Source organism: Micropterus dolomieu, linkage group LG08 (genome assembly GCF_021292245.1).
Source record: "Micropterus dolomieu isolate WLL.071019.BEF.003 ecotype Adirondacks linkage group LG08, ASM2129224v1, whole genome shotgun sequence".
NCBI classification, from domain to species: domain Eukaryota; kingdom Metazoa; phylum Chordata; class Actinopteri; order Centrarchiformes; family Centrarchidae; genus Micropterus; species Micropterus dolomieu.
Window position 1 is genome coordinate 23947305 of NC_060157.1, and position 16357 is coordinate 23963661.

Consider the following 16357-nt stretch of genomic DNA (forward strand, 5'->3'; position numbering starts at 1 on the left):
GGAGCACCGGTGACGAGTCAGATGGGGAGGGGGGTTACAGTAGGTTGTTGTCTTAAAAGTTACACGCACACTGTCCATAAAACATTTCTCATTGCACGTAGGCTTATCTGTTTTAAGGGGCACATGCGAGAGCGAGAGATTAGGGCTGAACGATTTTGGAAAATAAATCTAATTGCGATTTTTTTTTTTTTTTTTTTTTACCAATATTGCAATTGCTATTTAAAATGCGATTCATTTTTAAGCTCTTTACCTTCTGTATTCAAAAAAGACAAGCAGTAAATCAGTGTATAGTATTACCAACACAATATTGGATAGATTAAACATACACTGTTCTTTCTTGTGGGTCAGGCCTGTGTTATGGTGAAATTAGGTAATGCACAAATTATTATTATGAGCAATGGTGGAGAAGAAATATTAAATTTTAATAATATGAGAAAGATAATTTGAGTCAAGTCATGGCATTAAAAAATATAATATCAGATCGGCCTACCTACAGACCACAAGAAAAACTAAGGAACTACAGGAAGAGCTCAATACAAAACTCACAGTTCAACCACCAATTAATGAGTCCTTATGCCATTTCAAATCTCCTAGGAGTCCATCTTTTTATATCCCAGTAAGCAAACAAAAAATACTCAGTTTGAGGTTCAATTCAAAAGTTGGCCATAATAAAATAAAACCAAGTGACTCCTCACGTGTTTAATAGAGAAGCTTAGTAATTCTTCAACAACACCGGAGTCCCCCCGCAGCCTCCGATCCTGGTGAGCAGCGCACTGGCTGTAACCAGGAAGTAACTCAGGACAGACTGGGCCTCTTTCTTGTGAGTTTGTTTTGAAACGCCGTTTCACAGATATTTCCTGAGCTGACTGGTGGCTCTGTGTACTTTGGCTTACGATACCGATCGCCACAATACGCTTACCTTACTACACGTGTCTTTCTCTTGAGCACTTTTCCTGTCAGATTGCCCGACGATTTCACCCACCTACCACCAATTTACCCGCGAGTGGCGCGTGCCACTTTTATTCCCTGTGTGACACTAAAGTTTCTGTAGTGTCAGCTTCTGTCAAGCTTAAGGCCATTGTACAACAACAAATCACAGCCTTTGCGATTAGAAAATCATCGCGATAATATCGCAAATGCAATTAATCCTTCAGCCCTAGCGGAGATAATGAGCAGAGTGCAGTGGACACAGAGAAGAGAGCACCACACACACTTTTTTTCTGTTTTATTAAATCGCACACTTTTTGCAGTTAGGTAATTATATAAAATAGTTTAGATTAATCGTGCAGCCCTACCTGTAATTCCTGGGAAGTTGAGCAACAGACTGACAAGTGCTAGGATGACATGGACATGTTCGTAGCAGTTATGTTTGTTATTGCTATGACAAGCCAGATTTTTAATCACAGTTAACAGCAAATGTTTAGAAATGGATACACCTGAAAGCCACCCTGAGGTTTCAGCCAATCAACGTTAAGTGTATTAGGGATAGGTGTGCTCAAATTAAGACTTACTAGCCAGTTGAAACACCTCAAGGTTATAAAGAGGCTGAAAGAGGGTGTGGTGGAAACACAAGGCGCGAAAAAAACTGAAGCCAGTTCTTGTGATTCCTCCATAGTGGACAGCTATTATTATAAAGAAAATACTGTGCACTGAAGTATTAACAGTTTGGGCTTGTAGGAAGATGACAGTACAACTCTAACAAGTTTGACATATCTTGTTCGGGATGTGATTACCCCAACCATAGGGAATTTAGATTCCATCGTGGATCTCCTGCCATAGATACTGAGCGCTAAATGCCTGGAACAGGCTGTGATTTGCCATCATGTTCCCGTTTTCTTTGAAGGGAATGGATTCAGATTAACCTCCTCATTTTAGTAAAGGTTTTTGAGTTAGGAAATGCGCCTGTTATTTGTCCTATCTGGTTCAAACTAGCGCTATTTTCATGTTCTGTTCTGTTCTTTGCATAATGTCCTGGAGTAAGCGTGGGCTGTAAAGCTGACAAGGATCAGTGGTGCGCCTATAACGAAATGAGCAGTTTATATAAAAAAATAACACACTGTTTTGTAAAATAAACAAATTAAAAATGTAAATAAAATATCTCTTTAATTAATCTAATCTCTTTAATTAGCCTCTGAGGTAGTAGTAGCCATTGTTTTTGTTTTATCCTATATTCCAGGTTTACTGGATACTGAATACATTGTCGGAGCTCTTCATATCTGATGGAAAACAGTTACAGAGGCTTTCATCTGATGTCTTTTAGCTACAAAAACAGCTGTCATGCTGATGTGTTTTTGTTCCTCTTTCTGCCATATTCCAGTGTGTGGAGACATCCATGGGCAGTTCTTTGACCTGATGAAGCTGTTTGAAGTAGGAGGATCACCAGCATCCACGCGCTACCTTTTCCTGGGGGACTACGTTGACAGAGGGTATTTCAGTATTGAAGTGAGTCTGTGTATTCATTTTTTTTATTTTTTGTCCTCACAAGGGCCTAATCAAGTGTGACACACACCATGTGCCCAACTGAAGTTGTGTTTATTAATAGCTTTCTTTGAGCGTAGATCAAATCAGGCTGCAGATAGTGGAGCAGTAATAGGCTTTTGTAATAACTTCAAATGTAGCCTGGATAGTAAATGTCACGCCGTTGCTTAGGGTTATGTAGAGAGATATTTTTAATATGAAGAAAAAAACTTGTTTTTTTAATCTGGGACTTCAGGTTGTAATTTATTTAGATATTTATTTCCTGCCATCTCATCCCCTGAAACATTATACTTTTATTAATAAAACATTTTTTAATGGAATGTGCCGTGCCTGTCCTCTTGATGGTTCCTCTGAAGGACTGACATTTCATCCCAGCAACCCTGAAACGTGCCACGAGATGTACCGCATGAATGTTTCATTAAAAGCAAAATTGCTTGCATTATGCCACTATGTGAACTGAAGTCTGACTTGATGGTTTATGTTTCCAGTGTTATTTAAAGATGATAAGCTAACTGTGTCCTTTTTGTTCTTCTTTGTTTCAGTGTGTGCTGTACTTGTGGGCCTTAAAGATCCTTTACCCCAAAACACTGTTTCTGCTGCGTGGGAATCATGAATGTAGACATTTAACAGAGTATTTCACATTTAAGCAGGAATGTAAGTAATGCTTTAGCACATTTTTTTTTTTACATTAAATTCTTAATTAGATCTAAATTGAGTCTAAGCTGTTTGGTCTGTAATTCTCAGTACAAAGAGGAAGGAGAATTGAGTTATTCTTTCTAAAAAGCTGTTTATTATGCGTCCAGGTCAGCCACCAACCACAAACGCCCACTTGAATGTGCTCTCTGGCCTGGTACAGAAATCAGTCTGATTTTTGCCCTTCTTGATATTTTCACATGTCAGAACTATTTCTGTTGGACTCTGACAGAGTAGCAAAAAATTTTTTATAAAAGCTCTGTGAAATGGTGCTGTTTTTAAAATGCGTTTGGGAAGTTTTTTGGCACTTCGGAGAGCCTTTCCGTCCCAGTCTAGCACACTGCCCCAATGTTTGAGAGCTGTGTTGTTTGACTTGGCATGCTCTCCTCTCCCTGCCCTGTTTCCCCCCATGACAGGTAGAATTAAGTATTCAGAGAGGGTGTATGACGCATGTATGGACGCCTTCGACTGCCTTCCCCTGGCTGCACTTATGAACCAGCAGTTCCTGTGTGTACACGGAGGACTGTCTCCAGAAATCACAAATCTTGACGACATCAGGAAAGTATGTGTCTGATTCCAGACCATTTTCCCTTTAATTTCATGAAGCTACAGCAGGTGCCCCTTAATGGCTTTAAAAATATAAGATAATTTGTGGAAAATTGGAGCTTCATGTATTTTCTGTATTCAGTCAAAGCTAGTGAGAAAGAAACTGTATTTGCTTTAGAATGATGTGCTGTAAAAATAACCTTAGTTGCAATGCGTGAAACAATTCTCCTAGTTCTCTCTCACATACTGCTCAGGACTTGGACACACAGGGATTGTAAGCACCCGGTCCAGTCATCACTCTGATTAAAAAATGTTAGAGTCGGATCCTGCTTTCAAACTAATTCAATAGTTCCAAATGGATTTTGTGGCTGCAATCAGAGGGCATGCATAATAGAATTAGCTCTATTGAAGTGTCCATCATGCTACCCATCCAGTAATCTGCAAGCTTTTGTTCGAGAAAGAGCTATCCTTGGCTGAAAGCAAAGTAATTTATGTTCATTGCTTCAAAATAATGGCTGCCATTGAGTTGTTTTGTGGCTTTCCAAAAAAAGCCTTTGACACGTCATCCATACTATATATCCTTTCTGCCTTGAATAGAGTTTAAAATCACTCCAGCGAACATGTTAGTTGGAGTCACGACTTAATTATGATCATGGCAGCAGAAGCCGCCAACGTGGCTCTCACAGTGGAAGCAAACATATTTTCTCTGCGGCAGTATGTGCACTCCATGTGATTTTTTTATTTTATTTTTATATATATATTTTTATTTTTTTCCAGTCAAACAGGCTGACAAGGGTCTTACTTTTTCTTCCACAGCTAGACAGATTCAAAGAGCCTCCAGCATACGGACCAATGTGCGATCTGCTGTGGTCTGACCCCCTGGAGGACTTTGGGAATGAGAAGAGCCAAGAGCATTTCACACACAACACAGTGCGAGGCTGTTCCTACTTCTACAGGTGAGGATTTTGTCTCTTACTATAAGAGTTAGGTGATGTCTTTTGTAATGGATATTTTTCTTTGTATTACTTTGGAAATATGCATAAAGGATTCCAGGTAATAGAAAGATGATGGCTTTTATACTAGCATCAAGTAGCATCTCTAATGTTCAGTCTTTATGACAGTCTCATGTTAAGCCAACACTATGATTTAAATTAAAATCACAATCTGAGTAGCTGTATTTAAGAAGCTTGTATTTTAATTTGGTATTTTGACAACTTTTAGGAAAAGTAAATCATCTACTGATTAGTTTTGGCTGTACTATCTGTGGAAACCTTATTCACTAAAGTGATTTTCAATACAAAACATTTTCCAAGACAGAATATTTGAACATAAAGACAGGTATGGAAGTCAGTGAAATACTTCAGTAATCATAAATGGAAAAACAAAATAACCATCATCTCGTTGAAGAGTAGATAAATCAAGAAAACCCCTGCTGCCAAATTTCCATTTGTCCTCTCTTTATTTTCTTACCTCTGCAATAGCTCAACTGTGAGTAGGAGACCAACAGTTGTTAGAACATGGCGTGCATTAGAGTAATCCAAAAGTCTCCTCCTTAGACGGTTGCCAGTATTTATGTAACCCACATTACCTTCAATTGAGCTGAGTAACTGAACAAACAGAGGAAATACTCAGAGCAGGCAGCTCACACTGTCACAAAATGTAATGAAATGGCACATTACCACAAGGCACAGTCCTGTCTAAGTGCGTTCGTTGCTCCCTCTGCTCATTATGGCCTAAGCGACGCTTACTTGGCCAGCAGAAGTAGTCGGAAATGTCCTGAGGCTCCTGATATGCATTTTTTCTTTCAATAACAGGTGTTTCATAACTACTGACTTAATATTATTTTAATGTCTTTGCTTAGATATGAACTCCCAGCACTGCTGCTGTTGTGGATTTGTGAGGGCATGGTTTGGCTCATCGTCTTTACATCTTTTGTTCGTTTGTTTTTTTTTATGTGAGACGTTACACTGCATATCCTCAACCCGCCCTGTGATAAAAGAATGTTTGCCCACAGATGTTTGGGTCTGCCTTTTTACCCCAAACGACTTATTTGACTGTCACATGTTTTGTGTTGAACCAGCATTCCGATTAACCTTCTACCATTTGGTCAAAATTCCTCTGGAGTCTTGTTTTCATCAGTGTCCTCCACTTCGTCTGCCCAGGGGATGGTCGCTAATTGGCATCACACTGGCATCCAGGATTTATGAGACAGTTTAAGCCAGACTGAGGGAGAGCCATTCCTCAACAGCCCTCCCCCAAAACCAGCAGCTTCTTTGTTGCTTCTGTCTTGCAGCAACCAATAATTTCCCCCAGTGCCGTAGGCTCCCTCGTAACACTTTTACAAACGGAATTCAGGCATGAAATTGCACATGTTTCGAATATGGTTGCTTTCGTATTAACCCTTTAGTCATCTGCATGAATCAGCCTAAAGTGATTTTCTTGGCATCTTCATTGGTGTTAATCCAAACTTTTGATATTCAACCAGCTTTAAAAGCTTCGGTTTTAACATAGTGAACATGCAACTTAGATTGCACACGATGAAGTAATTTCTTGCAAAAACTCTTCATGTGGTCCAAGGAGCTCATTAACATCTGTGCCCTGTTGTTGGACAGATGGGAGATGCTCTAAACTCAGAAAGCAAACTGCCAGAAAACAAACTAGGCCAAAATGTATCTACGAAATGGCTCCATATGGCACTGCTGGAAATCAAGTGAAGAAGAAGAAAACAAGTCATTGCATTTGTAATTCCCTCTCTGCAACTGCTCCCTCCTTTTCACATCCCTCGCAGCAGATGTTTGTTGTGATTGTCAGGAATGCATATGTTCTCATGTCTACAAGAACCAAGATTGTTAATGAACCTTTCATCACTCAGTTTCCCATGACGGGCTTTCACACAATTTCAAATAATTTACCTCTGCAACAAGCACTGTATCTCATAAGCATGCAGACAAAAAACAAGCCAGTCAAATTAAAGCTAATTCACTTATATAACATATTATTACAAGCATGCCCCAAAGGGCTTCACCTTAAGAGATCCAATAAAGCTGCCGTAATAGTGTAATCTGTATCAGACTTGACCAATACAGCAAAGCATAGTCATCATGAAACTTCAACAGTGCGTTGTGTTGATTAAAGAGACAGAATCTTGTCTAAATAGCTATTTGAAAGAGAAAAGAAAACAGGTTTCGATTTGCTGAAGAGGAAAAAAAATCAAAATCTCCTGGTACTTTTGCTGAAAGGTCGGAAGCCAGAATGTATAGTTTGGTTTTGATTGCTGCACTTGGGTGTTGTTCATTGTTGTGCTCTGATTTTGCAGGGGCGTTGAGCTAGATTACAGAACTTAAAATCATAACCTGTATTTTGAACAAGCACAATATATTTCTTCACTGAACCACAAAGGTGTTGGTATTTTGGGATTGTTTATAGACTCTGACTTTACTATTTAAATTGTTTGTTGTTTTTTTTTTTTAACATCCCTGGGCACAATAAAAACAGGAAAAAATGATCACTGATGGAAATAATCACAAAGCCAAAAGTTTGACATTACACACTGTAATGGAGATGTCCTGATTTGATCTATCAATTACCAAGCCCACAATTTTATCCCTATTGCCGGAAAAGCTGTAAAGTGACTTTTATGTTAATCAGCCTAAGATTCTAGAGACGAAATCACAAAAAATAAATGTGAATTTAGCCCCTATTATTGTTGAAAAAAAATCCTCCCACATTCACTAAGTGCTTTAGATGTAATGCAAAGGTGTCACTCATTCACTGTGAGCTGTCACATCCCACGATTCACAAATCCAGACGTCCACGGGGGGGTTTAATAATTTTTTGTTAGAAACATGTATTGTGGTAATTCTGTTTTCGTAACAACTTGTTTTGAAATCAAGATTTTCACTAAAGAAATGCTGTTTAACTTTTCTTCTGCCGTTCTCATTGTGAGCAAAGGAAATTTCCAGTGGAAGCTGCCTCTGAGGAATTAAAAGGTTGTAGCATGGAAAGCTCTGAAACCATACTGTAGTTTGATAGCTGGCAGAAAAGGTCTTTGGTCTCTCGGCTCAAAGACTGAATAGATCAGCATGAGCATAAAACATGCTTTAACACTCCCTAGCGATCGCCTTTTTTTTTTCTTGAAGCAGTCTGCTATGAATCATGTGTCATACTTGACATTTTTTGAGTTTCATTCTAGAATAAAATCCACCATTTGAGGAGGATCACACCTACTCCTCGTACAGTATGAAAGCTTGTTTAAAAGTTAGGCATATTATGGGTTATTATTTAGATTATGAGTCATCGTACCTTTGCTCACAAAAATGTGGGTTCTTTAAGTACATTAAAGGGTGTTTTAAATTTCAGTCAAGTTAAAATTGATTTGAAAGCCTTCATTTACAGCCAACCTTTCAACGCAATATACCTCTTTCTGAGCCACAGATGGTTTGAGAACAAACTTACTCAGTGTTATCCATATATTTACGGTTTCTCTGAGCACAGTCAATAATGTCCATGACTTATTTAGTTATTTCTATTGATCGTTCTTCTTGACCTTACTGGGGTTTTTCTTGATGCATGAGTAAACCAAATGTTTGTCTCTTTATTCAACAGCTACCCTGCAGTCTGTGACTTTCTACAACACAATAACTTATTATCTATCATCCGGGCCCATGAAGCGCAGGATGCTGGGTGAGTGTTGTGGCATTTTGTCTTCTCCCATCACACTGTCACGCATCAGAGTGATTCAGACCAGGGTATTAAATGAAAAGCTTCCCCGGTGCTATGGGGCTTTGCCCGAGCTTGTCTGTAGAGCAGGTTCAGTGCAGTCTGAACTTTGAGAGAAATCACGATAACCAAAGAAATGAAAATGAATCGAGCACCAGGAGTTAGGAGTTAGTTATTTTCAAGTTTAGATCTTTAAGACCTATGGTTTAAAAAAGTTTGAGTTTGATTGTGAAATGTTGTCACTATATGTTCTTTACTTCACACTCAGACACACACAATGCTTTACAACTACCCCACTCATCTATTATGTATCAGGAACAGTGCATGCTGGATTTGTACAACGGCACTGGAAAGCCTCTTTGAAAAGTTTGGTTGTGGGCAAGTGGGTGGATGTGTCAAGCTTCAATCTTCCTCTAAGCGAGGTTAAGGCGGTGGGATGCATAGCGCACAGTTGTTTACCACTGCATTCCCACAGCGTGGTCACATGGGACACCTAGCCATATCTCAGAGGAGACAGCTGCCCCAAGCCACCTTACACCGCACATGTAATAATGTTAATGAGTTTCATCTATGTTTTCTTTGTAATTGAGACCATTTTTTAAAATCATTGAAAATAGTTGCTGCAAGGTGTGGTGCAAACAATCAAACACAGCATAGACGTTTGCTGAGAGATCCCAGTAATTGGGTTTGAAGGTTGAGTTTGTTCCATGTGATGACTTCTTAAGGGCATGTTTGACCTGTAACACAGGGAGTTACTCTCCTGAGGCTATGCCGAGTTGCCCCCCTTGCTAATGCATCAGCTTACAAGACAAACACACAGCCATAGTGAAAACAAGAGGCCATAAAAACTATCACCGCTAATCATATCACAAGGGCTGAACACCAATGATTAATCCATGAATGACATGTTTACTAATCCTTGCATCTCCTTTGAACGTTTTACCAGATATCGCATGTACAGAAAGAGTCAGACCACTGGCTTCCCATCCCTTATCACCATCTTCTCAGCACCCAACTACCTAGATGTCTACAACAACAAAGGTACGGAGAAGAAATACATCATTATCAATCTTCTGTGCCGTATAACATGAATACCACAGTATGTCACCCCAGGGCAACATCTCAGGTTGTTACAGGTTGGAGATTTTCTATTGCTCTCAGATTTGTGCAAGACTTAATGGCAGCATTGGGACCTTCCAAAATGCTTTTTTCAGATCATTTTGAAGCTCGTCTGTATGTGTTGATTCTCAGTGGGATTGGTTGTACTAACAACCTGTTTACATTACAGGAGGCATTTGTTATAGTGTCATTATAAAACATTTAGCTTAATGAAGCTTTAAAAGGCCCTTAACATCTTGTCTTGTCTTCACTGGAAGGATACACAGGACACACTAGCATTGAGCTAAAACACCATGCCATGGGACAAGAGTTGAAAATTTGCCTTTTGGCTGACACAATGTACATTGTCCCTTTAAAAATAAATGTGTTGTTATTCTGTAAAAACAGTTAATGATAATAATAATGCTAGATATTTCCACTTTGAGGATAGTTTATTTTTAAAGTGATATTGTATTGAAAAGGTCTCAGGAATCTTATATTTCACTTATACCGTTTATGCAGCAGTTAGAGAACCATTCTACCTCTTATAAATAATCCACAACATTTTGGTTGAGTATTGTACTTGTTCAGTTACAAAAATCTCCCTGACACTGATTTTGGTCAGGTCAATTCAGGGACAAAGCTGGTGTGAAGTGAAATGGCCTGGTGCCGTTCCTCTTGGCATCTGGCGGCGCCCTATGCAGTGCTACGGTGCCCACGCAGCAAGATAGGCTTGCCTTTGTGCTGTGAGTCAGCAATTTCCCCTGGAGAACAGGCAGTATCTGCCTTGGCTGTGGGGGCATGTTTGGATGGGGGCGGCGGTGGGCAAGCCACAGGAAATGGAAATGGGAAGGAAAGAGCGATGGTGCTGGTGCATGCTGTTTTGCAATTCCTCTTGTGATGAAATGCCATAACAGAGCTTTATACTGCAGTGCTGCTGGTGTGAGTATATTACATGAGGGCGCGATGGCAGTCCTATTTGTGTTCTTTTGGCCCATTTTCAGGTGTGTTTCTTTGATCTGAGATTAGGTTGCATTTGTTTTCTCTTTTCGCCATTAACGGCATCCATGCCTCCTGTCCTGCAGAATAAGGATAGTCAGGAAACAGTCTGGCAGTTTGCCTGTCTGGTTCATTGTTTATTATTAGGACCCCATTTGTTCCATGCCAACTACTCTTCCAAGGACTCACAGTCAGCACAACACAAACAAACAAACAAACAAAGTGATGTCAGCCGCAAATTGTTTTTAGTTTTGGCAACCAATTGCCTAGCAAATCATTTGCCCCTCTCAAGCTCAATATGGAACAGTCAGAGTATCTAAAATAATTTGGTCTGCATCCTGGTCAGTTGATAAAATGCCTTCCAGAGCAAGAGTGGTTATCAGAAAGAAAAAGATACTCACTGTTTGTTTTTAGAACTAACTTCACATTTAGGCACACAGATACATTTTACTACATGCTCTTTATTTCTCTCATCATTCACTGTCTGCTTGAAAATAAGGCACTCTTTTTTTTCCTTTGGTTAAATCTATCGTTAAACAGATCTTTGGCTTAAAATACAAATATAGCAGAGAAAGAGAGCAATTCCCGTGCAAATAAACATCCATCCAGCTAAAGGTCTCGCCAGAGATTTTATGTCAAACTCTTAAAACCTCACAAGTTGTGGTTATCTAATAACTTGGTTCACAATTCACTTTATCAATCATTTACTTGACTCTGCTTGATGCATTTTCCCCCCACAGTTACTATTCCATAGAACAGGCACAGCTAACCAATACAGTCCTATCAGTCCTGTCGATGCTCTCCTAATCAGTCATGTGGGTGGGGTTCACTGGTAGAACCAGAGCCTCTGTAATGAATTGGTCTGCTGTTAGCTTCTTGCAGGAGCTCAGAGCCCACTGAGCATGATGTGATTGATGGCCAATCGAGTGGGCATATAAATCTTAAAGGGGAGGGCGGAGGCATCAGCAAGTCCCATCAATATAGCGCTGGGAGTTGGCCAGATTAACCAATGAGACCTCTCCACGTGGGGTGGGGGTGGGGGCTGGGGGCTACTCCTCTTGTCAGAGAGGAGGTGGTGGAAGATATCTATGAGGCACCACAAACAGGCAAGGAAAAACTCCTCCACCAAAAATAAATTGGACTTTCAGCTGAATCAGGGTAATCAACACATGAGGGATGTGATTCTAGAAAGATAAAGTCCTGCTTTAAGATGCCACCCATCCCTCCTTTTTTCTTTCAAGTGAAATTGTTGGCTTTGCTGTAAGTGGCAGACGCTGACCAGCTGTCCATCGCAGCTCTGACCCCTGCTTCCCTTAGCTGGCAGGGAGCTGTGTTAAATGAAAACACAGCAGCAGTGATTTAGCAGTTTTCTCTGTTTGTGCTTTCACTGTTTGAGTCCTGAAGTGACTGCAGTGGAGAGAGGACAGTTCGAGAGCAGGGTGGTGTAGTTGGCAGTTGGAGATTGCTTGCGGTATTTTATTAATGGAATGTTTTCTGCTGCATCATTATTGACTGGTCCCGAAAGCCAGCCACTCAGTCCAAATGGTTATGGTGCCTGGATGGAATACAAGCTAAATGACAGTGATGTTGCCAGCGATGTTGACTTTCATTTCATCCCTGAGACAGTGAAGGATTGGTTGGGTTAGATCCATCTCACACCTGTTAAACCTTATATAACCAAATTAATGTCTTGTTCCTCTCATGTTAGTGTTTGGCAATGAGTTGAAAACAGGAATGGACTGATGGAGCGGAGGCTACAGCCATGTGCTGATCAGTAGCTAGTAGAGATGGGTAATTTGAAGAAAAAGGAAATGGAGTGGCATGATTGGCCCCTGGCCCTGCTACTGGAATAAATAGCAGAATGGAAGCAAGGGCCGCGATGACGCCAACGCAGCAGGGAATTCATTTTTCCCCCTCGTCACGAGTGCCAGCGAGAAGAGTATCCCTGGCTGCAGTTGCCCACCCATCTGTTATTACTCTGGTCATTACTGGGCTTCCCTTCAGTTTTCTGTAAACATGGTGCAGTTACAAAACTTTTCACGCCGCATCAAACAAGAAAAATGAACAACGTAATGCTATGCAGGAGAGGCTCTTCTTGTTCCATACCAACTGGGATTTAAACCTCATTACAGGATATTATGTTGTTCAGTTATGGTTCAATGGTGAGAGTGCAAGTGTAGTGTTGGGCATTCTTGAGATTTTATCAATTTCGCTTATTGATGAGAATAGTGGTTCCCCTTCTCATCATATTTTTGAGTAGGAAAACTTACCAAAATACTTAATATTGTGCTATATCCATGGCGACGGAGCAAATTCTGTCCATTGAAAAAGACAATGAGATGTGGTGGAAAGTGCCAGAAAAAGCTAATAAGTGGATCTTGAGATGTACTGATAAAATGTTTGAACTCAAAAACCACCTCCATCCAGTGAAGAAGACTTTGGGTTTATGATTGTAAGCTTCAGAAGAGGCTGGTAAAGTGGGCCTTTTAGTTAAGATGTTTTTTTCAAGCCATAATAATATGAAATTAAAAACAACCTTCTAATTTTTTTTCCCACGCCAAAATATTTATTATTTATATAAAAAGAGTTAGAAAGTGGGCCTTGAGTTATTTGAATTCAAAAACTACTTGTTGTCAGATAATTTAGGCTGCCCTAAAAAGTCATTTGTCGTACATGATAAGGTATCTTGTCCCAACCCCTTGTCCTTCTGTGAGTATGGTAGACATTAATGAAGGAAGTTGTAGATTCTGTGCTACTGCAAATGGTCTCATTAATGTATTAGCTGAAAATGAATAAGAAACCAGTCATGCGTTGTTCAACTGTACATGGACTATATTCAGTACCTACCGCCCACATGTCTGACATCTAATGGAAGTACAGCACTGAATGTAATGGACCAAGAAGGTCTGAACGGTTGGCGTGGAATACTAATCCAGTGGAACTTGATACAAGAGGCCTTAGAGACAGATATGCAGTCAGCATTAAGCGTCAGGGCAGGACAGTGGGAATCCCCCCCTGATCTCAAAGCACATTTAACAGTCCTCGTTACCCAGGAAACCAGCTCAAGGCACTCCCTTATGAATAATTAATGAGCGGGCGTTGCCTCACAATGTCTGTGTTACCGTGACAGCAGGCAAGGGCCTCGGTTACCCTGTTAACCAACCACCAGAGCAGCAGAGACATCTAGTGGCTGTCACGAAGTGTTAAATTTAGCACAGGAGTTCCACACAGATCTCACAGCTGGTCTCCACCAGAGCACTACCCTCCTGCTGTATGAGAAATAACTTTGCATATAATTGTGCATTTGTAGTAATGCATGTTCTGATAATAAGGGAAGCAAAGTGCTGCTCCTGCCAGCCTTATCTGCATGTTTAATGAAGTATGGAAAAAAAAAAAAAAGACAGACAGAAAGAAAGTGGGCCTTGACCTGCTCATACCCAGAGCTCGAAGAACATGTTTTGTTTTGTTTTGCACAGAGGAGGTTGTCGAGTGTCTCTGTTCCTTTAAAGGGAATCTGATTTGAAGGAGCGATGGCAGGGGAGCTGACCTTCTCCCCCACTCTGCTTTTTTTTCCCTCCGGGCTTCCATGGCTGCATTCAATCAAGTGCCTCGGCCATGTTTATGCAGTATGTGATGTTTATGCAACGCCTGCCCACGCGTGCGACTGCTTTCATGCATGCACACGCATAAACACCCACAGCCCTGTCTAAGTGGAGTATGTCAGAGTAATACAATGCTTTTCTTATGGACTGGGTAATAGTGGTGTGTGTGTGTGTGTGTGTGTGTGTGTGTGTGTGTGTGTGTGTGTGTGTGTGTGTGTGTGTGTGTGTTTGTGTGTGTGTGTTTGTGTGTGTAGGAGAGAAACAGAAAGTGACAAGAAAAGGTGAACATAGAGGTTGAGGGAGACAACAAAAAGGGACAGCTAAAAGAGGGAACACAAGAACAGAAAATACATGCACACAGAATTACACACAGACTTACAAGAGACAGATATCCAACATAAAGCAAAGACAGGTACACAAAAACACAGCAGTCGTCTTGTGTCCTCATTGCTTTCCCCTCTCAGCTGCCCTCTTCCTTTTGCCTCACTGTTGATCCAACCCACAGGGGAAAGGCCTATGGTGGGGAGTCTGGATGTACAGGGGCAGGCCACAGGCTGTCTATAACCTTGCTTCCCCCTCCCAACAACCCCATCTAAAACCTGGGGAGATTCTGAGTGGCAGGCCAGCAGGTGGTCGTTGGCCATGCAGCTCATCTGTCCAGTTTGGAAGTGCTGCATCAGTGATGCATATTCAACAAAGGACGGGGTGATGGAGATAGGACAGGGTATGCTTGTGTGTGTGTGTGTGTGTGTGTGTGCGCGCGTGTGTGTGAGACAGAGGTGGACAGATCCTGCCATTCAGACAGGCAGTCGGAAAAGCCCCTCTTTCTCAACACACAAGCACACACACAGACAATGGCACTGGCAGCTGTCTGGCGCGTGTCGTGATTGTGTGAATTAGAAGCAGCGTAGTGCGCGCATGAACAATGAGCCTCTCTGCTCCGTGGGGACGCTTCACATGATGAAAAGATTAAAGAATTATGGGAAAGAAAGAAGTAAAAACCTCCTGTAGAGCTGCTTCTCCTCCTGTGATCCATAACTGTTGATTTAACAGCTGGCTACTTGTTTCATCATTAAACTCTCCATCCTCAGTTCCTCTCCTATCACTCTCTGTCTTGTTCACAAAGAATTTAAATTTCCTCACTTAAGGTCATTTAATTTCTATTCAGTTTGAATGAATTCTGACGTTTGCGCTGCAAGAGGAGATGAGGCTGTAAATCCCAATGTCTTACATTACATCAACCATTTTAGCTGGTTGCCTTTTCAAACGAATGGCACGCCCACTAATCTTTCCAGTACCCCCATTTTGTATTATTTTTATTTTTCGTTTTCATTGTCAACATTGTTGGGGAAAATTCCATTTTCCAAATAGAATAACTACTGCCTGAATGTGAAAACTCATTTTGACCAAGGATAAAGAAGTAGTTTGACACACTACTTCTTTTTGTAGTGTTTTCAACCGCATCTCAGGCGAGTTTGCTCAGTGTGCTCGTATGATCTACTTGTGTCTCTTAACTCTCTCTAACTTACTCTGTATTAAATTAATATTAATAGTGCTTTCCCAATACACACATTTATAGATTTGCAGTATAATTAATGCTCATGAGGTCGTATTATTGGTATGGGAGGACCACAATATGTTTTGGGTTCAACAGGTTTAAGTTGCAAGAAGTGCTGTTGCTAGGTGACTGATTGTCATCAGTGGGTCATTCAAACTGACTCTTCAAGCAAAAATGCTTGAAGGCACCACAAGGCGGCACTTTATTTGATTGTCTGGTGTGCAAGTTCTTAAGATTAAAATATTAAAAATCAGTTAAATCCGTCTGTGGTATTCCATATTTTTGAAAATTGGTTAAGATTTGAATATCCTCTAGTGTGCACCAGGCACATGATAGCAAGATTTTCTTTTTAATGCATTCTGGGGTTTTATCATTAGAACAACTTCCACTGCTTTTTATTCTTAGAAAAGAAATCGTTCTATTGAGTCACCCAAGACTGACGAGACAAAGGTGGTCCAATCCAACAAAACCAAAGCCAGCCAAATAACATCCAGCAAGCCAAAGAGAGATGGATATTATCTTCTCATGACCTGGTGGGACAAACCAGCATCAAACACAATGAATATTGGACAATTTTAACAGGGGGTAAAACTGAGAACTCTAGTGGGATGCCCATGTTGCTCCGTTTCCCACTGAAACTCAAGGTACAAGGTTGTTTATTTGT

The 16357-nt window shown here is 40.7% G+C and overlaps 1 protein-coding gene across 1 annotated transcript; it reads left to right on the plus strand.

Moving 5' to 3' along the window:
* Window positions 1–1966: 1966 nt before the first annotated feature.
* Window positions 1967–9527, plus strand: LOC123974774 (serine/threonine-protein phosphatase 2B catalytic subunit alpha isoform). Its single transcript, XM_046055668.1, has 7 exons — window positions 1967–1976; window positions 2318–2442; window positions 3021–3132; window positions 3588–3733; window positions 4534–4673; window positions 8323–8400; window positions 9383–9527. The coding sequence occupies exons 1-7, from the start codon at window positions 1967–1969 to the stop codon at window positions 9525–9527; spliced, it is 756 nt and encodes a 251-aa protein (XP_045911624.1).
* Window positions 9528–16357: the final 6830 nt, after the last annotated feature.

Coding starts and splice junctions, on each gene's coding strand:
- LOC123974774 (XM_046055668.1), top strand. Junction 2,443..3,020: donor GAGGGTATTTCAGTATTGAA/GTGAGTCTGTGT, acceptor TCTTTGTTTCAG/TGTGTGCTGTACTTGTGGGC. Junction 8,401..9,382: donor CATGAAGCGCAGGATGCTGG/GTGAGTGTTGTG, acceptor ACGTTTTACCAG/ATATCGCATGTACAGAAAGA.